This window comes from Apteryx mantelli, chromosome 2 (assembly GCF_036417845.1).
Source record: "Apteryx mantelli isolate bAptMan1 chromosome 2, bAptMan1.hap1, whole genome shotgun sequence".
Lineage (NCBI taxonomy): Eukaryota > Metazoa > Chordata > Aves > Apterygiformes > Apterygidae > Apteryx > Apteryx mantelli.
In genome coordinates this window covers 72,906,292-72,927,053 of record NC_089979.1, presented here as the reverse complement: position 1 = coordinate 72,927,053, position 20,762 = coordinate 72,906,292, and the positions used below count along the sequence as shown (strand labels likewise).

Below are 20,762 nucleotides of genomic sequence, written 5' to 3'. Positions count from 1 at the left end.
TGTTATGTAGGTAATGCATCAAACTATTATAACAGAGGATGTTAAATACATTTGTCATCCTTTCGTGTGCATTAGGCTACACTCTGTGTCTAGTCGGGGTAATTGTTTCTCCTGTACAGTTACGGGGTTTTTTGTGTTGCTCTCTCACACAGTAGTAGAGAAGACAAAAATACCTGAGAGAAGATTTCAATTATGGAACTGCAGATACTGATTGAAACAGTTGCCAAAAATACTCAAATACTCATTTGTCAAAGAACTGAGTATCTTCCTTTTTTTTGGGGGGGGGGGTAGTAATTGCTAGCTCATTGTAAACATGATGAGTGAATTAAAGAAAAAAAAGACTATTAATGACTTTCTGAAAATTTCTCCTGTGCAGTGATACCTGATCATATGAGAGCTAGCTTCTTCTCTGATATCGGTGAGGAGTGGATACTTACTGTTTCATTAGCTGTTGGAGCTTTTTGCACAGCTTACAATCCCCTAGTTGATTGTGGCAATTTGTTAAGGCTTTTAAAACTGCATCAAGAGGGTGAGCTTTGGTGATTTGGCCTTGCTGTGGTGATTCGGAGGAGAAGGAGAGGAGTTGGCAATTCCCTCCAAGCTGCTGGTTGGCCTTGGCTGTAGTTTTTCTGCTCTTGACTGTGAGTTAACAGTGACTTGTTAACTGCTAAAAGGTGGGCAGCAAGGGTTCAGATCAGGCACCAGGTGGACAGAACTATCAGATATTTCCATTAAAGCAGGTTAATGGAAGATGTCCTTCCTACTTCCCCGTGTTTGTTACTATATAACATTGGTGATTCTTTCAGCATCTTCCTGTTCCTGTTGTTGTGCAGCCTGGGTCCATCTGCTAATTGCCCTCGCTCTGCTCCCCTCTTCATCCCACCTCATTGCCTCTTTGCCCCGCTGGTACCTGCCCTCTGTTTTGGCCTAATTCTTCTGCCATGGCTTCTCCTTCCTGCCCGTCGCGTTGTGAGTGCCTCTTCCAGTTCTTCAGTGATGGCACGTGCTTTTGTGCAAATGTTGATGCAGAACAAATCAGCTGTCTTAAAAAGAAAAAGAAATGCAGTTGGTACAGTGTGCCTAGACATCATCGAGGCAGACTCTTGAAATTTACAGCTCCAACAGGAGATTGGAAACATACTGTGTTTCATGTTTGGTTTAATAACATAAAGTGATATATTAAGCTACACATTCAATAAGAAAAAGTGTGCATAGAAATTTTCCAAATCTTAACTTGAGAGCTTGTAACATTACATTACGGTTACAGCATTTATTAATGGACTTTAATTTCCGTAGTCTGGGATTTTAATCTCAGTCAGTTCCCTGATCCAATTTGCCACATGGCCCCACAAAAAATTATACTGCCCCAGTCAAGGTGGTGGCACAAGAATAAGAACAAGAGGCCAGGTGGGGGGGATATGCTGTAGACCATATATGATGCCAAAAAAAATGTCCACACAGCCACAGACAGTCTAGATGGTTCCCTTTGTGAAAGACTTTCCAAATAATTGGTAGGAAGTCAAATTTTATTTTCTAGCTTACCATCAGATTTGTCCTCCACCCTCACTGCGGAGCAAGCTGGTTTTCCAGGCAGCGCCTGTTGATTGGGTGTGAAACAGGACTGCTTTCTCACTGTCAAGGACTGCTCACACGCTTTCCCCACGGCTCTGAACTGCACTTCTCCTTTTCTCCTCTTTCATCAGCTGAATTCTCATGGTAGCAGGTGCCTGCGCAACTTGGAGGCTCCATGGTATAGAAGGAGACGTGTAAAATTCAATACAGCCGCAAGCTCTCGTAACACTTTTGCAGATTTTCTGCTGGTTTCCTGGGGATGGAAAGCAAAGGAGGAGAGAATTATATACCTAGAGTGTTGAGACTTGACGTGCTGCCTCCTGGGTACAGATGTTGCCCTCTATCCAGAGCATTGGATCTCTTATTTTTTGTTGTTTGTCATTAAATAAATTCTAATGTTGCTCTTAAAATTGCCCTGGGTAGTCTTTGAGAATCACATCTTGGTGCTGGGGAGGAAAAGAGGAAGAGGAGGGATGATTGTTCATCTTTACTCTTGCTGTCTGGCTGGTAAAAGGTGTGTAAGAATGAACTAGCATAGCTGACTCGTGTTTCTATGGATGAGTGTGTCCTGGCAAAGACAAGAATACTTACTTCAAATATTAGAATGTGCAGAGTAGTGTATAGTCAATTAAAAAATATCAAGCAAGCACCTATAACTTTATGATCTGTGAATGTGTGTCTATGTACACATCTGGTGAACCTGCAGTTTTCCTTATTCACAGAATCGTTCTCATGCCATTTTGGAGGATTTTTTATCTTCTTGCTGTTATATATCATTTTCATGATAAATATCTGTTATACACAATGAAACTTGAGAGCAACAACTCCCAGCAAAGTCTGTGTCTCTTAGGAGAAACACCATGTTCTTAACTTGAGATGAAGACAGGCAAGATTTATGAGGAAAACAATATATTTTATGAGACCAATTGATATAGTTGGAAGAAACAAACCCAGTTCTTGAGTGCTCATTCTTTTCCAGATCTCCAATGGTCTTAAACGTTCATGCCTACAACCACACTACTCTGTATTGTTTATATAAATTAGCAGCTTTGAGGAAAAAATTGGTCTCCTGCAGAGGTAGGCTTTGGCTTCATGTTTCCATCCCTGTGCGGTCTCAGAGACTATGCAGGATGGTTAGGACAGGAATCCTGTTAAAAAAGGTGAACGATCACCCAGCTTCATTCTTACAGTGAAACTTTACTCGTATGAGTTTTATTAGTTCTTCATTCATTAGACGTCTGAGTTTTATTTCAACAAGGGGAGGTTTTGGTTTTTTTGGGGGGGGGCGGTTCTTGTCTTTGCTTGGGGTAAACCACCAGTGCGCGTCAGCTGCTTAGGCTTGCACACCTTAGGTGTTATCTAGTCAACGTAATTGTTGTGCTTTCAGCTTGAGCGAAACTGGAGTGTACTCACAGGCTTGCATTTCCTTAAGTTTGCCCGTAAAAGAAATTTGCATTATCTTGAGTACCACGAGCAGCCTACTTGAAGGTTTTAAACTAGTGTTTTCTTAGCGTTTTGAACATGGTTAGCTACATTGAGTTAAAGTGGAAGTGGTATCAAATAATATTTGAGGCTATTCAGGAGCTGAAAACTTAATTTAAAAGACAGTGATAAAAAGAGTTGCAATATAAAAAGCAAGCAAGAAAACTCAGAACTTTTAGATTTGTTTCGGTGTCTCACATCCATAATATTGTTTAAATAAAATAAAAATGCCTGAGTCTAGCCTTTTTTTTTTCTTTCTATTTTGCAAGCCATCTTTAATAAAAGTGTAGAGAAGGCTGGAGAGAGGAAGGGGAGATGGCAGGAGACTCAAAGTGAATGCCAACTTTTCTCTGAGGCCTCATATTGCAGAGTGCTTAGATTAGTAAAGTGAGGACCAGCAGGACTGTCCTGTATTATTGGACGTTGCTAGTCTAATTTCTCTGGAAACGTTCTCTCCAAGCAGCCCCAGCTGTCTGAGGAATGCAGTTTAGCCATTGTTGTTCATAGATCTCAATTGGAAAGGATTAAAAAACGTCATTCCAACACAAGATTTATGCACCGGGGTTACAACGATAGAATACCAGGAGTTAGGTATTTCGTATCTGTTCTCCCAGTTGGGTTAAACCTTCCTTCCTTTTTAAGTGATTCACGTAGTACTACATTTTATTCTCCATTTAAAAAAAGAAAAAGAAAATAAAAAAAATTGTAATTGTGATGATAACGTTTGTGTTGCAGATTATTTTTCACTAGTTGCAGTTGAAAGGCAGCTGACCAAAAAGCTCGAAGATGTGAAGGCCTAGGAAAACAAGGCTTAATGAACAGACACTATATCTGGTCTCCCATTTTAGTGCCTCAGAATGATAGTATTTCTGACAGTATTTATTTCTCTAGTTATAATAGAGTGATTTCAGTCTGTGTTTGAGTCTAATTTGGGGGGTTCCTAACACATCCATTCCATCCCTGATACTGTCCTGAGGGGAAAACATCTTTCACACGTTTTTGCAAAGTGATCTAAGCTCATTCCATTTTATTCATACAATTTCTTATTACTTCCTTGCATTCTAATTTTTACTTACTATTCTCTCCCACCCTATCATTTTTTAAATATTATCTCCAGATTAGTGCATGCCTGTTTGTGATTCTGTTATTCAAATTTTATCTGGCTTCCCGAAGCCATGCAGCTATTAATCTTTGAAAACTGGCTTATTGGTTTGTGCAGTAACTTTCTTTTACTGCCATGGCTGGTTGATGCATTAATGCACTGATGGTGTCAGATGTAGGATCCTGATTAAAACTGACACATGGTACAAACTGACAGAGCTTGCAAAGCCAGTAAATTCTGGACCGATACAACAAATCTGGGTACCTATGCAGAAGAAAAAGGGAAACTTGTATTTCAAGCAGCAGTGTCCTAGAGTTACTGGTTTGGAGTCCTCTAGTTAGTTGGTATCAGAGACTAAAGCTGCCCCCAAGCAGAAGCATTAGCTTCCAACTGACCACCTCTTACCTTCTCTAGATGCTTGCTTAGGGTGTGCCAAAAAGTTCTGGGCTTGCATAAAAAATGCCAAGGTTTTTGGTTTTGTAAGTTGTTACAACTCCCATGCCTTGAAATACGTCAGCAGTCTTACTTTATTTGATTGTTAGTCTATGTAAATATGAAGGTTGTGATGCGCAAAAGGCTAATATAGACTTCCTCATAGGACGTAAGCATGTGTGTCCATATGTTTGTGTCCAGGTTTAATGGATTAACGTATAAATTATTTCTAGAGGGAAGAATCATCATGTCATAGGTGCTGCTGCAGTGGCTCCACAGCTGTCCCCCACAGTGCCATCTATGTGCTGCGCAGGGTGCCAGCACGGAGGGTTCCTGCTGCTTCTTCCCATGCCAGCTTCAGTCCCAAAACTGCCTGAGAGAGGAAGAGAGAGCGTTACCTTTGCTGCCTACCCTTAGCAAAAGTTCAAGAGAGAAATAAAATGGCTGTGTACTTTGCAAGGCAGGAGGAAGAAAAAGTGTGGATAGCATGGCCAGCAGAAATGAGCAGCAGAGTCCAGCTGCTGTGTGTGGCCACCTTTGGCTTCTCTTTTTTCCCCTCGATAAAATCCTGATTTGGATGCCAGAAAGTAACTCTAGAGGTGTTTTTCCCTCTTGACCCTTTCCCCCAATGGTAGGAAGGAGGCTGCTGGGGGAGGGAGGTGGTGTCTGGTGGGCTGTTCCTCCAGCAGCAGAGCAAGGGGCTCTTACAGAGACTAAGAGCAGAAGGTTTTACATGTGATCCACATGCATGTGGCTTCACTGCCACCAACTTTGGCCTCCTGGATAGTAGTACCCAGCTTCTGTTAATGCCAGATGTGTCCCCTTCGTAAGCGGCCCCTTACTGCCTTTCTGAACAGCCACTCTGTACCCCTCAGCTGCTCTGCCTGCTCTGTGCCAGAAGGAGTCATCCCTCCTTGTAAATCTAATGGAAAACTCTTGAGGGAGGATTTTGTGATCCTTAGAAAGGATCACATCGTATGAACAGCATATTCTGGTTTTTGTGCCATGTTTAGGTATCCATTCCTTAAAGCACAGTTTTTATAGTTAAGAGTATTTTCTACAAGCTTAGTTGGACCCCAAAATTAGCTTTAGTTAACTGTTGGCAATGGCAACACCAACACAGGCAAAATCAGACAAAAAGCAGAACTGGTGCTCTGAAGAGCCGAAACCAAAGCAGTTTGCTAAGGAGGCATCAGCCAAATAGTCACTAGCCTGTGTTGCTGTGTAGCACAGCTTTCTTTGTCCTCTGTCTTGTTTAGCTACAGGAAAATAATGAAGCAATGAGTCCCCATTCTCCACTTCTATTGATTTTCTTTTTTTCCCCCTATTCTTCATCAAAAAAGATCTTTTTGTGAATATGGAGAAGTCTCGTGTGTCCATCCCTGTTGGGATTAGACAGGAGACTCATCTCAAAATGGCAACTAATATTTGAGATAAGGGAGGGTGTCCGTTAGTTGTCAGTAATATTTCTGTATATTAAAACAGTTATGAGAGTGCTACAGTTGTGTCCTGGGAACAGTTGTGTAACAAGTGCTACAGTTGTGTGCAGGGAATCCTATAGACTTTTGCATGACACACACAAAAGAAATTTTATGCAGGAGGTAAATTTAAATTACGATCCTGTATTGTTGCTAGACTTCTGAATTCTGACGCTTCTCTCGGGGAATTGCGGGTTGTAACTTACCCAGATCAGAAGGAACCGCCTGTGAAATAAGCAGGAGGTGCGAAGCAGTGTCCTCAAGAGGACCGCGCTGGGGGTCAGGAGACCTTTTTTCTGTTCTGCCCTTTGCTACTGACCTGTTAGACAAATTTAAGCATCTCTGTGTTTCAGTTTTCTCTTTGTGTAAAAGAGAAGCAGTTACTCCCCTTGCTGAGTACTGCAAAGCATTGTGTAGAATACTGCAGAATACTGCACAAAGCATTGTGAAGTTTAAATACTAATATTTTATTGTAATAATATCTTAAAAACATTATTGTGATGCAGATTGGTTTGTTTATGCTCTCTTTTGCTTCTGTTTGGCAAAGCTGTAAGCTTCTGGTTCACACCATAAGAGTTCAGCAAGGCACTTAAGCACATATTTGAAATTAAGCATGTGTGTTACTGCTTTTCTGAATATACAAAGCTATTAATTAAGGCTTGTAGCAAGACTGTTTGCTTGTCTAAATTATTAATAGAATCTGCTGGGGGGGAGGGGCTTGGAGAACCCTGCTTTTTAGGCACATATGTATTCTTTTGCTAAAAAAATGAAAAAAAAATCCACAGCTAGTCATGCACTAGTGTGACCTTCCATCTCTGTATCTTTGCTATATTATACACTAAAGTAGATTATGACAAATGTGGTTAGTGTAATAAGTGAATATAACGATGCTGAACCATTTCTTCATAATGATCAGGTTCTCCAGCCCTGCCCAGCAACATGGTATATTTTGGAAGCTCTCAGGATGACGAGGATGAAGAAGAAGAAGATGAGGAGACAGAGGACACAAAAACAGCCACAAACAATGCTTCATCATCATGCCAGTCCACCCCCAGGAAAGGAAAAACGCATAAGCATGTTCCAAACGGGCAAGGTATGTCCTAAATAATACTATTCCCTTTCACTGCCTAGTAATGAAATGTAAGGACTGAATATACTTAATCCTTCTCCATCCTTCTGGATCTGGGTGAAAACTGATGCAGGCTATAACAAGAAAATGGAGCGTGATGAGAAGGTTTCAGCATCTTCTGTTTTAACCTGTTTCTCCTGAGAATCTGAACTGTGTGTGTGAAAGAGCTATAAATGCAGGGCTGGAGACTACTTAAAGTGACACAGATGAAAGCTAATCTCTGATGTACTCTCTAGCTCTTTTGAGACTGATGTTTAAACTAGGATGATTTTGTTTTATTGAAGTTAAATATAAAAATCTAAGTACTTTATAAGTGTTATCAAAATGTGCAAAAGGGGCAACACTTATTTTTTCAAATGTAATATTGATATCACAGTTTTAGTAGGTTAAGATACTGCATTGATGCTGTCAGTAACATAAAAGTTTCTTCCATGAAAGCTTCCTATCAAGTCGGTTATTTCCTTACAAAGCAACAAAAACTGCATTCGTTGCAAAGTATTTCTGTCATGATGGTCTCATGTCATTTCTTGATAAATTGATCAGTTATGTTGCAACATTACCTTGCCTGAAATGGAAGACCTGCACGTCAGGATGAAAACTTTCTGAGCCTGCCATAATGCTCTATTGCCAAAGTCATGTGTGACCTGGTTCTTTCCCCAGCAAGAGCTGGGGAATCCTGGTAACTCTGTGCCCTCCCTGCCAGACACCATTTCAACATGAATTTTTTGTTCCCCATTCCCTTCCTCAGTATTAATTTGCCATGAAAATCTTTCCTTCTGCTAACTGCCCATTCAGCTCCCCTCCTGTTAGCAGGACTGAGAGGAAGGCCTTACTTTTCTACAATTTACTTTTGGAGAGATGGTTGTGACCAATGCCTGCTTTTTTTCTTCTATGGTGCTACTCTCTGCTCTGAAGTAAAGCGTAAAAGATCCTGATTACTTGGCCTTGCTGCTCCTCATGTCTGCTTTTCAAAAGGAACTTTTCTGTAAAAGAAGCACTTGTTATACCAGAACTGCTTTTCATGACCATGCCTGAATCTGCTTTTTATTGCACACCCAAGCTCAAGCTCTTCTTTCTTTTTGTGAACCATTTGTGGAAAAGTGGAAGGGGAACCTTATGGCTAATAGCGTTTCAGTTGTCAGCTGTGAGCAGAAGCTTTAATGCCATAAAAGCCCTGGATCAAAACTTGGCGCTTTGGATTGATGTCTAAGTAAAACCAACAACATAACAGACACAAAACTCTGTATGTGGAAAATGAGATTACACATAACAGAACTGCTGCCTTAGAGTTTTAAATGTGATATATCATTACAAAAGGAGCTGATCACGTTCCTTGAGAGTGTCCCAGATGGCAGTCACTTTGAAATTAGCTCAAAACCAGAGACACCTGAAATCTTAATTGAGGGTAAGTAAAGGCAGACTTAATGAGCCATCTAATAGCTTCAAAATCTTTATCAATATATATCAGAGTGAGCATAAATGAAGCTGCTGCCTTAATAGATGTGCCAGAGACCTTTATAAAATACATAGGAGACAATGTGAAATGTTTTGACAAAGGTGATGAAACAGGAATTCCCGCAGAAGGCAGCTCCTTCTTCTACTTCATTGTCTTTTTTTTTTTTTTTTTTTTAATCAAAATCTCCTTACCCAGGGGTATTCCCATTTTTCAGTGTCTGTTAGTTTGGTTGACAGCCAATGGTATTTTTGTTTCCTGTGAATAAAGTAGGTTCTGGTTCGTGTGTGTCTGTTTCAAATGAGACCACACACAAAGCCAGACCAGGGACAGGTGCACCAAATGAACTTAATCTAGCGTGAGAGTCTATTTTTAATGAATTAAAGTCTTTTGTTTTTAGTGTACAATGTGTAGTCAAGCACTTTGGACCTGAAATGCTAAGCATTTGCTATGACATAGAGCAACAAAGGTTCAGAGCTTGATTAATATCATTAGACAGCGTCAAATGATTTCTTTCTACTAAGTGGGGGCCAGAACAACTTTCCTGGGTGAAGTCATTTGTCAATATCCTCTTCTGACACCAATATGGGATGTTATTAGGGTGCACACATTTGCTCTAACCTAGCCTGTTGAGCCACCTTTTGGATGGCTAACTAAATAGAAAATGCCTAGTACAAATAAGCAGCACGTATAACGTGGCATAGCTTACTGTGTGAATTGGAATAATTAGCTCAACTGCCTTGTCTCTTTCCAACCTTATTGCTTACGTAGATTTATCTAAAGAATGGGATTATTACCTGTGCCTTTCCTCTCTACTTTCTTAGTACTTCTGACATGCTAACTGTTAAAGAGTAGGGTAAAATGTTTGGCAAGTGAAATGTTTGTCCCTCACCTTCATGGGAGTGTGTAAAAGGGATATGTAGCAATGTGCAGGTCTTTTCTTGATGAAGTGTCTTAGTGTAGGCAGTGATAGTTTTGTGGTTAAACCATTTGCTAAGGTATTGCTGCGGTCGCCACAAGGCAAAATGGTAGAGCTGTGCTTTCAAAAACTGATCCTGTGTCATTGCCACACTTCAGCTGATTAGACTGGGTCTGACACATGTTAGATGTTAGCAGCAGATAAAGGTTTGGATAGCGGTGGTGTGCTTTTTGCCTTGCTTAAAAACTAGTAAAGATTCTGGGGAGATGATCTCTCATGTCAAGTGGGTTGTTTTGCACATAACTCTTGGCTTATTCTTCACATAACTGTCTTTTTTAGCATGTTTAAATTTACAGTGATCTCACTAAGAAAAGGAAAAGATTTGGTCTAAAGACTTTCAGCTTGTGTTTGCAAAAGAACTGCTGTCTTGTAATGCAGAGTAAAATGTGCGTGAGTTTATTACGTGCTTATGGGTTAAGATACGATCTCCTGGTACATGTCATAGATTGATTCAGGTTGGAGAAGACCTCAGGAGGTCATTTAGGTTGACCTCTTGCTCAAAATGCCATTGATAACATTTCTGTCAAGTTAAGTAATAAAGCTAGCAGAGGCTTGTGTCTTTAATTATTTGTATCTTTTTAAGACAAGGATGTTTTAGAAGCTTTCTAAAACTCTGTGTGGAATTTTGGTCCTAATCAGAATGATTTTAATTGAGTTATGATTTATAGCTGGTTTTAAATGGTGAACGGCCAGAAACTAATCAACTGAATCACTTGGTTTCCATATAGCTGCTGACTTCAAAAGAATATTTTCCCAGCTAAGAAACCATATGAACATTTAGTTGGAATAGAGAAATCCCTCTTGCTGCTTCAGTATATTAAAATTATGTTAGAATAGCTTTATGGAAAGTATGTCAAGGATCTCTTCTTTTTAAAGCATGTAGTTCCCTTTTAACTTCAAACCTTCTAAGTAAGTTTGTTGTGAATTTCAAAATTAACATATGGAAAATTAGGGAAGATGTGCATATTGCAGCAGATAGAGCCCAAATTCAGATGACTGCATTGTAATTGCACTGTGTTGTTGACCTTTTTGAATGTAAGTGTATGTACCACCATGATTTTTGGTATTTCAATGCCGAACGTCAGGTTTCAGAACACTTGCACGCTGCTCAAATACCTACTTTTTTCCCAGTCTGCATCTCATACGGACCTTAAATGACCATCAGGCTATCTGAGACTAGTGCACTGCTTTGAATGCAAGGAATTTGATGAAAGAAGCCAGGCAGAAACATTGGCTTAAACAAAGTGTTTCTTCTTCAGTGTAGCTGCCAGGTATGGGGAGAAGCTTCTCAACCACAGCTGGGCTGGGTGGGCGTATTGCCAACACCGAGGAGGAAGCGATGGAGAGACACGGATCTATTACAAAATTGACCTTACGCAGAGGGAGGAGGGTGTTAGTCATCAGCTGCTGCAGACTGACATGCACTGAAAGCAGGTTCTCAGCGAGCAAGCTGTACCTCGGTTCCCTGGGGGACAGGGAGGCACTGAGTCTAAATTACATCTCCCTACGACTTGGAGGAAATTCCGGGTATAGGTAAGATGGTAGGCTTAGGTCTCTGTTACTTTAAAACTAAATCTTCGAATTCCTCCTGACTAAATAAATGCTACTTTGATTTCCTTCTGTGGCACAACATAAGGTTTTCTCTGCAGGCTCCTGAAGGAAAATGTTTGCAGGTGCCAAGTGTTTTGTTAGGCAGACTGGGATCTGGAGCTGGAAGATGCAGTTAGGGAGTTGTTGGATTATCGGTCCTATCAAAAGAGCAAAAGGGGATAGGCGTTGCTCCACTTGAAAGGAGCGGTAAGGGCTTGTGGACTGGAAAAGGGCCTCAGGAGGAGCAGTGTACTCAGATACAGTTGCACAGACAATCTTGAAATTATACATAGCAGGCTGCAGAAGGTGATTGCAGGATTAGTTACTTTTGGCAGAGGTACAAAAGTTCAAACCGTGAGACAAGTGTGCATCTGAGCCAGCTTACCTGGGAATGTTGCGTCTGTCTTCGGTGTCTGAGGACAAGCAATTAAATTCTGGTTTACATTTAGGAAAACAGAGTTCATCAGCATTATTTGTAACTGGACTTCTTCCTGTAGGATAGTCTTCTTTCCTTAGCCAGAGCGAACTCAATTCCAGTGTGTTGGAAAAGGCTACTCTAACAGGGTCAAAAATGGTTACTGATCCATGTTCTGCTTTCCTGACCCGGTCAGTTAAAAATTGTTCTGTATGCCTTTTGCATGAAGTGAACAGGGGAGAAAATTGTATAGATGCCTTTTTTTTGGTGGCTCGTATTTCAAACAGATCTGTTAGGCTGTAGTAAGCGGGCATCACTAGAAATACTATACTCTGCTGTAGTGCTGGCTTCCTCAGTTACCAGAAATACTGAAAAATACTTCAATTCTCAATTTGCAATGGATAAATTAGCAGAGTAATTTCCTTACATGTATAATAATAAAATTCAGGCAGGAAAAGATCATAGATACTTATATTTTCTTATTTCAGGATATAATTCAATGTACTATTTGTGTCTTGGGCTTAAATGGCATCACTTTTACATACATTAGCATTTGAGTGTTTTGTGAGGAAATTCTAATTTATGGCCGAATCTCCCTGTTTAGTTTTGTTTTTAAGTTAATTTGATATTTGTAGATGTGTACATAAGACAGAATCTTAGCCTCATGCATCTTTTTCAGTGAAATTAATCCTGAAGAGGTAAACATTAAAAGAAAATATTTTCTGCATCCAGCTAAAATGCAGAATGAGAAAATTTCAGGCACAGAGCTACAATAGTTAATGGGTAGGCAATTATTTTGATGATTTACAGCCTTTTGTTGAAAGACCATGGAACCAGTAATTGTTGCAATAAACATTTTTGCACATTTAATTTTTCTGCAAAAATACGTAACATGAAAATTACCCGTTTTGCAGTAATTTGCATATTTAAATATGCAAATCAGGCACAACACATTTGGGGATTTGCGGATTTTCAGCAGTTAGATGTATGACCTGTGGAGAAGAATAGGAGAGCTGGAAGTTGCTCAAAAAAAATAGAATTGTTATCATGGTGCGAGACTTGTGGTAACGGAGAGGCGCTCGCTGGAGGGACTTGCTGCTTCGCACGTGACCCCCCTGGTGCTGTTTGTGTCGTGATAGTGAGGTGAGAGCAGCGAGTCTGCGCTGAGATGAGACACTTGGTACTGAATTTTTGCAGATGGTGGGATGGTGCCTCATACCGGTAACGCTCCTCTCAGTGTCCCAGGGTATTCCTCTGCGCCTGGCATCTGGAGCTGTGCTGTTGACAGGGGCAAACAGAAATTTGGAGCTAGCTGCTGCGGCTGCGTGCCGCGTGCCTCCTGCCAGCGTACCGCCTGGGGAACTGTGTTAGGCAGCCGTCCACCCGCAGCGGGCAGAGGGTTGGGGTAGGCCTCGAGAAGTACAGAAAAAGCTATACCGCCGGGTTTTGTATGGCATAACGCCAGCTGAGTCGTGACGTCGTCCTTTATTCTTCCGGAAATGCACCTTCGCCGCTGACCCCAAGTAGCTAGATAGTACCTGGGCGCTCAAGAAGGTAGCTTCTCTCTCTGAAAAATGGTTTGTGCAGGTCTGAACATACCTGGCACTTGAGGGAAACAACTGACAATATTAAAATAGTTTGTTTTATGGAAGTAGATCATTGTTTTGGTTCCTGCGGGAGGGAAAAGAATTATTGCTTGGGTCCTTTAAGGCTGTTTGAGAGCCCCATAAATGTTTTTACAGTGACTTAAAACTGAATTAAAGCCAGAGCAAGAATGTTTTTGTACAGTAACGGATACTTAATGCCAGAAAGTTGATTAATATTACATCTCTTCCCAAACATGATCTGTGTAACAACATGAGGTTTGCATTGGAATAGCTGGCTCGAGTTCAGAAAATTGGCAAGGTTCCTGCTTTTCCTTCTAAAAACAAAACTTCTCCCTTCCACTCTTATCTTTCCCCTCTTTGTTTTGGATAGTTTTCTGAATGTGCAATCCCTTGCTTTACACAGTGCAGTCTCTGCTACATGCAGCATGCATGTGCGTGTATGATCTGTGTCTTTATCTTCCTGAGCATCAGCATAAAGCAGAAATCTTGCTTCATACACAAGTTCTCCGCTGTTTCTCCAGTAGAGTCACCCAGTATCTCAAGTATCAAGCAAATGTGGGACAGGAATAAACTCAAGGAGGGCTTGTGAGAGAAAGCTTTGCCCATAGAGTCAGCTACTGTATGAACCCCGTTCAGTAACTGTGGTGTTTAAATAGCGAAAGTGTGGTTATCATACATGTTATCAGTGGCTTCTGAGTAGATGGCCGGATTCTGCTATGAAATGTTTGCACCATATTCATTCAGATGAATACTTAAAAAAAATTTATTGCTAAAACATGCCAAATTTATATAACTGAGTACAGTCTCAGTTCCTTTAATGAGTACTTAGTTAATCTGTAGCAGGTGAGCACATCTGTGGCTTTACCTTACCGAATGGGGGGGTTTAGCCATTCTTATAGCCACACCTGGGTGCCTGATACAGGCACAAATTGCACAGTTTCCCCTGTGGTTTGTGTAGGGATTCTTTGTCACGGTTTCAGATGAGATCTCCAGAAGTCACCGTATAGGATGCCCTGCGAACACCCGCGTCCAGGGTCCAGTGCTGCTGCTGGCGGAGAGCAGACCTAGGGTCGGCTCTGCTGCGTCCGCGGGATTGCGCCTGTCAGAATGTTTTGCTCTGGTACTATAATTTGTATCAGTGGTTTAAAACCCCCAGTGCTTGCAAGTTTTGAATGTAGTGGTTCAGTTTCTTTGCATTTGATCATCACTGCTTACCAAAAGACCCACAAGTGTTTCACTGTGGGACACTTATTGTTTCAGCTTAACAATAATAATAATTGCTTTGGAGGAAGCAGCATTTTCAGAATGGGTATTCAGACAGAGGCGGATAAAATGGTATCTATTTATTTTCTTTGAAGTTTGAAAGCAATTATAATTTATTTACACTTTTAACTGTTTGTTTGTATCTCTGTCTGTCACTTACCTTTAACTAAATGCTGCTCTGGAAATATGGAACTGTTTGCTTAAGGTAGCATAAAATAATTATAATTCAAGACTCCAAAAGAGCTTTCCTTTAACAATATGAGTTTTGTCGCTGGGCTGTTTTTCTCTTTCTCTCCTTTTTCTATTTTTGATGAAATTATTGCTTCAATGATGAGACCTTTATTGGCTAAATGAAGAAACAAAAACAAACTGGGAGCAGAGCACTGGCCGTCGTGCATGGCAGAGTTATCTCTCAGATGGCAGACTGTAGCTGTAACATGCCTGTATTACAGGCTTAGTAAACCATAAGGTACACCTTTTGTGCTTTCCTATGTGTCTCACAAATACTGAAGGGCTGGCAGACATGAAGGGGAATTGCAATTTGCTGCATAAGAAGACACAGAAGAATTAGTCGTTTTATTGTTAAATCAGATTTGGTCTCGGTAATATTTTGTGCAGGGTTTTGGGGGGTGGGTTGTCATTTTTTTTCCTTTGAGAAGTGGATGTTTCTTTCTTATTATCAGTTACTCTTCAACAAGACATTTCCTGGGGGGAGTGTATGGGAGGAGGCTGTTTGGTCTTTCTTTACTGGCAACTATTTCAGCTTTGCGTGGAACTGTCTTACTAGGTATTTGGGCCAAAGTTTAATCCTGTATTGTACACTGTGAATGTACATAACTTATTTCTAAATTTTTACTCAGACAGGAGCAGAATCATGACCTGTGGGATTTTTTTTCCCCCTAAAATGCTCAGTTTGTTATGAAGTTTTGTAATTAGTCACATTACATTTTGATAGTTATTCACATAATATGTTCATGAATTTGCCAGATCTCATTGTTACAGAAAGGCTTTTATACCTATTCGGAAATAACAATATTATAGGTGTTCGAGGAAACAAATACTGATTTTTTATATAAACTGATATCATCTCCAGTTTAACTAGAGACAGCATGACTAGGACTGTTTTGCATCTAGGTCTCTCCCCTTTTATTGTGTTTTCAGGGTTTAAGCTTTTCAAGCTTTTCCTGTGAGAGTGGTGAACATTTTTTCCTCTCCCTTTCAAGAATCTTACAAATTAGGACAAAAGATAATTACTCAGAGGGTAAAACTGGCAGGGTTCCCACGACACTTAAAATTAATGAGCTGTTGCATATAAAATATACCTTGTCTCATGTTTGCTTTTCTTTTTTTTTTTTTTTTGGTGAACCATAAAAGCACACAGTTTGGCTTTTTGGCCGTGTTTTCTGTTTTAGTAATTTTCAGTTATAAAGTGGCAACTGAATACAGAAAACTAATCTCTCTGACTTAACGTTTCTGTATGTGCAGGTCTGTATATACAATTTGTTCCCTCTGAAGAGAAGTATCACTGGCAGTGATGAAATACACATTAACAAAGCTGCCATCATTTGTTTGTGCTATAGCTTATTAAAAATAAATAGTAGTGCTGAGTGCATTTGTAGTGCCTTCCACCTGACGTGAGAGCTCCTTACCAAGGAGGATAAATGTGTTGTCACGAACTCTCCGAGAAAGGTGGCAATTACCATCAGTTCCATCACGAAAATGAGACATGGAGGTTACAGGACTTTCAGGGAAATCACAGAGAAATCCTTGGCTGCTGGCGGCAGCACCGCTCGCACCAACCTCAGGAGTGCTGAGGACCACAAGGGAGTTGGTGGGGTCTTCGTTGTGGACAGCATTTCTTTTCAGACCTGTGATTTACCTGGATCTAGGCGCTTTGGACCACAACATGCCCTTTCCTTTTCTGGGGAAGGGAAGAGGCGACCCTAGTGCTAGTTCTTGCTTGATTTGTGCAAGAGGAAAAGGGGAAGGAGCAAGAGATGGAATAATGTACAATGACAAATTTTTACACAACCTGCTTTAACATTTACCACCAAACTGGACATGATATGTGACCTGAATAGCAATTCCATCAGTAGCTTACAGGAATTTTAGCTTTCAGAGTTGTGGTGGGAAAGGAGAGGTCGGTGTCTACTCAAAAGCAGCCTAGATGCACCTATTCTGTCCAGCAGGTTTGTATTCTTATTACTGTTAATACATACTGTGATATGACAGGACATCTGTAGAGAGATCTCAGTTTCACAGTTTAGATAAAAGGGAACATACCATGTTTATTGAGAAAATAATGCTGCTGTTCCACTAGAAAACAATAACTTAATTCATTTAGTTAAGATTCCCAACCAGATAGTGTGTTGTGTGTAATGAATATGATTTTTAGTTATTTATGCTGCTAAATATTTATGAATTTTCTTATTTACATCCTTTCCTAAACTGTGGCAAAAAGGAGGGGTAAAAAGGAAGAGCAGGTAAGTAGAGAAGGAAGGAGGGCACAAGCCCTCCGACAGGTGTTTCACTAAAGACAGGGTAGCACTGACATATTTACTAGAGTTTTTGATTAACAAAAAAAAACAAAGGACAAATTTGACTTGTTTTTTTAAACCTCAGTTTTTTGTGTTCACTTGACAATAAAAGACCAACGGTTATTCTCAGATATATTGACTATAGTCAGCAGAGTGAAAGGAGCTAAACTTTTTGAGATAGACTTGCATATATTTGCATAATATTTATTGTTTAAAAATATGTTTTCTATTTGTAAGCATCACTTTTAACTTACCTTTTCACTTCAGCAGAAGGCTAGGGTGCTCAGCTTTGGTCCCAGCTATCTGACACATTCCAAATAGTTTTTAGGATTTTCCTTTCTTTGCATAGGTAGCCTTTTCTATTTGCAGCTTGTCTGCTTTAAACAAACTGCTGTCAGGTAGGTTCAGCAATTTGGATACTGATGAAAACAAAATATGCTTTTTTGTGGAACATGTCCTTTCTTTTATGTTAATGTAAAAATAAATCCTTTTTCTATGTTTACAATTCCCTCACTGCAAAAGCAAAAGGTTAATTAAAACTGCCATAAATAAAAATGAAATTGATAAATCTGTGTTTAGGTCAATCAAAACAGTAATATACCTTTTCTGTTTTAATTTGGATATTGAAGATAATATACTTCAACAATTAAAGAAGATGGCCCACTTAAGTAAATCTGTTCATGTAAATAAATATGCAAAGTAGCGCTTCTATTTCTGTATTGATTTTGCTTTTGATATAATAAGACACCCACTAAATATCCAACATTGACAGCAGAGAAGATTGGATTGTTTTGAATGAACAGTTTGGTCTTGGATATGCATATGTTTGGAAAAACATACGTTTTTCTTCTTTTTTTTTTTTCTTAATACTCATATGTCTACTTTTCTCTCTTCTCAGTTTTCAATGGGTCCGGCAAATCATCGAAGGAGAAAGAACCTGCTCCAAAACACAAAAGCAAAGAGGCCACACCAGGGAAGGAGAGGAACAGCGAACACAAGGCTGAGAGCCGAAAAGACCAGGCTGCTGCTAATCACCATCCTACTACAAACACTGGCTCCTCCACGAAAGGGCTCACCTCTAACAACTACCACACTCTTCATAGATCGGCTCAGGACTTAAGGAAACAGGTAATGAATCGTAGTCAACTGCGGACACGTGGGAAACGCGTACTTTTAAGGTTCTAGCTCCAATTTTCACTACCTGGCACAGAGGGAACATTGGAATCCTTAAAAGCATGCTCTGAAGACAGCAGGGAGTTAATTTTCAGTGAAAGAGAGAGAAAGAGACAAAGAAGGAAAAAAGAAAAGTTATATATACATAGGAAGTCATTATGATAACACATGTTTTATAACCACATCTTTATATTATGCAATGTATACCTATAAAAGAGTAAAGTTCACACTGCTATTTATTAAACCTTTCTAACTGGCACCCTTGTTGGCCTCTTGGCTGATAGTGCCAAGGCTGACAGCACTCGGAAAAATGAGCTCCACATGTGTATGGTTGGTCTGCTCAGGTTATCTTGGAGGCTTACTGGTGTTGTGGAGAAACTGACATTATGCTTGAGTGGGTTGTATTGTACAAGGGTAGCACAGACCTCAGGAAAAATATCTTGCCCAACATTTAGATAAGGTGTTCCAGGATATTTCCTCCTTCACAGTGGTAGTATCAGGTGGGGAGAAATTCAGGACTTTTGTATTACCTAGCTGAAAAGTAGCAAAATCTTAATCCAGCAACAGGTTTCTCACAGCCTGAATTTGATTTGGGTGTAAAAGTTTCACAGACTGATCATATGGTGGTTGTGACTGGCATTTGGGCAGGAAGTGTCTCCATCTGTTTTTGATAGTTGGATCAAAGGGATCCTAAAGTGGTAACTGATAAATAAGTTTTTATAAAAGAATTTAAAAATCCCCAGTCAGTGCCCTTTTAAATTCTCTCAGCTGTGGTCTTATGTGAACTAATTCAGTCTGGGGACTGGTCAGGCAAGTGCATGGGTTGGGGACAGTGCAGTAGAAAAAGCTTGCTGCGCTTACACCTCTTCTTTCTTTGTGGTGGGTAATCTGCAGCAGACCACTGCAGAGACGCTTCTTTTTTTGCTGGCACATAATGCCTTTTCTTCCACATAGGCTGGTCTGCAGACCACGGAGCTGGAATTGTGGTCTTTAGGCCCATCAAGGCCTTAGATGACACCTCTCAGTCATGGGCTTGGGAATTATAAACAGCAAAAATAAAAAATAGCAGTGCTCTTGCCAAAGAAACCTTCCACACCCTGTGCTTCAGTGGTGTTTAGCTTTTCCTGAAATGCCTCCGCTGGATTTGTATTATCTTCTAAATCAGATTTGAGATCCTGCAGTTTATCTACAGTATATTTCCTGTACCTCTGTGGGATTTCCACTCTTTATTCCATCATGACAATTTTTGCTTTTTTAGTCATCAGCTTGAATGCCTGCCTTCTTTTGCATCTCTTCTTATGCTTTTTTTCTTGTGACTTTCAACATCATATGGGCCTTCTGAGACATGCTCTGCCATGAGCTCTTCACAGGGAAAAAGTTTTCCAAAACTTAAGGATGCACTTCTTTACGTATTTATTTTTAACTCACTAGAAAGTTTTGGATGAAATGCTTTAAAGTTGTGTTATCAAAATAGGAATGGTTAAAAAAAATTGTCAGAGTCAACTGCTGTCACTTGAGAAGGTAGCCCTGAGAAGGGAAAAGACAGGTGTGGAAAAACTTTTGTTCATGATTCAAGTCCGTTTTGCTTCATAGAGTATTAGATGCTTTCAATCATGCTATGAAAAAACAGTGAAATGGTAAAGCAATGCAGTACAAACTACATGCACTCTATACAGACACCTCATGGTAATCCTCAAACTTCAGAAAATAAGGGGCCCTGAAGTTGACACAATTTTTAAAAATAAAATTTAAAGGCTAGACTTTTTAATTTTATTCTGCAACCCACAGTGACGTAAGTCCTTTCTTACCAATTTTAATGAAAACCTTACTGTAACTAATTAAAGGTGGATTACGCATTTTGCCAGAGGGTGACTTACCTTTCTGCAAAACCTTAATCTTTCCAGTTGGGAGACAGCACTATATTTCTGCTCTTATCCTGAGTCTTTGTTGAATTCTTCAGCATTTTCCAAAAGGAGTGCCAGGGTGCCAGCCACATGTTCCTCCTTCTTTCAATATGTTTTTGCTCCTTGTGCATATATATTTACATGGTTTATCTATGTATTTTTGTATTGTTTGGTCTAATAGAAAATAAAGGTAGAACGCTAGAAATTACATGATATTTTCTTTCTTCCTCTCTTCTTTTCTTTCTGTTTCTGGTGTGCATTTGCACTTGTCACATTCTGTCTTTCTCTCTCTTTCTTCCTCCTTTGCTATCTTCCCAAATCCCCTACTTAAGGGGTTGTGGACAAAGGAAATGTAGTTCAATGAGGCCCTCTTTTGGCCTAATATGGTAATTTAGCTCTGCAAAACTCCTATATCATTGCAGAAGTATTTTTATGAATGAATTTTGGAGATCAGTCATATAACTTGAAATTTTTTGGGACCAAACCCACTGTTGGTGCTATTAATACTGCCGCTATTGCTGTTGTTGCTTTCTAACATGTTGTTTGTTGGCTGTATATTGTGCCTGTGTGTGTGTCTGGAGGATGGATCCTAGGTGCTGTGCAGAGGTGTGTATGTAGACCAGTTCAAATCCAATAAACAAGTTGC

General features: G+C 40.0%; 1 protein-coding gene across 8 annotated transcripts in view; it reads left to right on the top strand.

Annotated features, from left to right (window-relative positions):
* The window catches only part of JARID2 (jumonji and AT-rich interaction domain containing 2), a 238,064-nt gene that overhangs the window by 178,359 nt on the left and 38,943 nt on the right, over positions 1-20,762 (top strand). For all 8 annotated transcript variants that reach the window (XR_010883351.1, XR_010883352.1, XM_067290888.1 and 5 more), the window contains 2 exons: positions 6,983-7,159; positions 17,938-18,167. Coding sequence is in view for 6 of the 8 variants with exons in the window: in XM_067290885.1 (XP_067146986.1) it covers positions 6,983-7,159; positions 17,938-18,167 (407 nt within the window). In the remaining 2 variants the exon portion in view is untranslated. The remainder of the gene's footprint in view (positions 1-6,982; positions 7,160-17,937; positions 18,168-20,762) is intronic.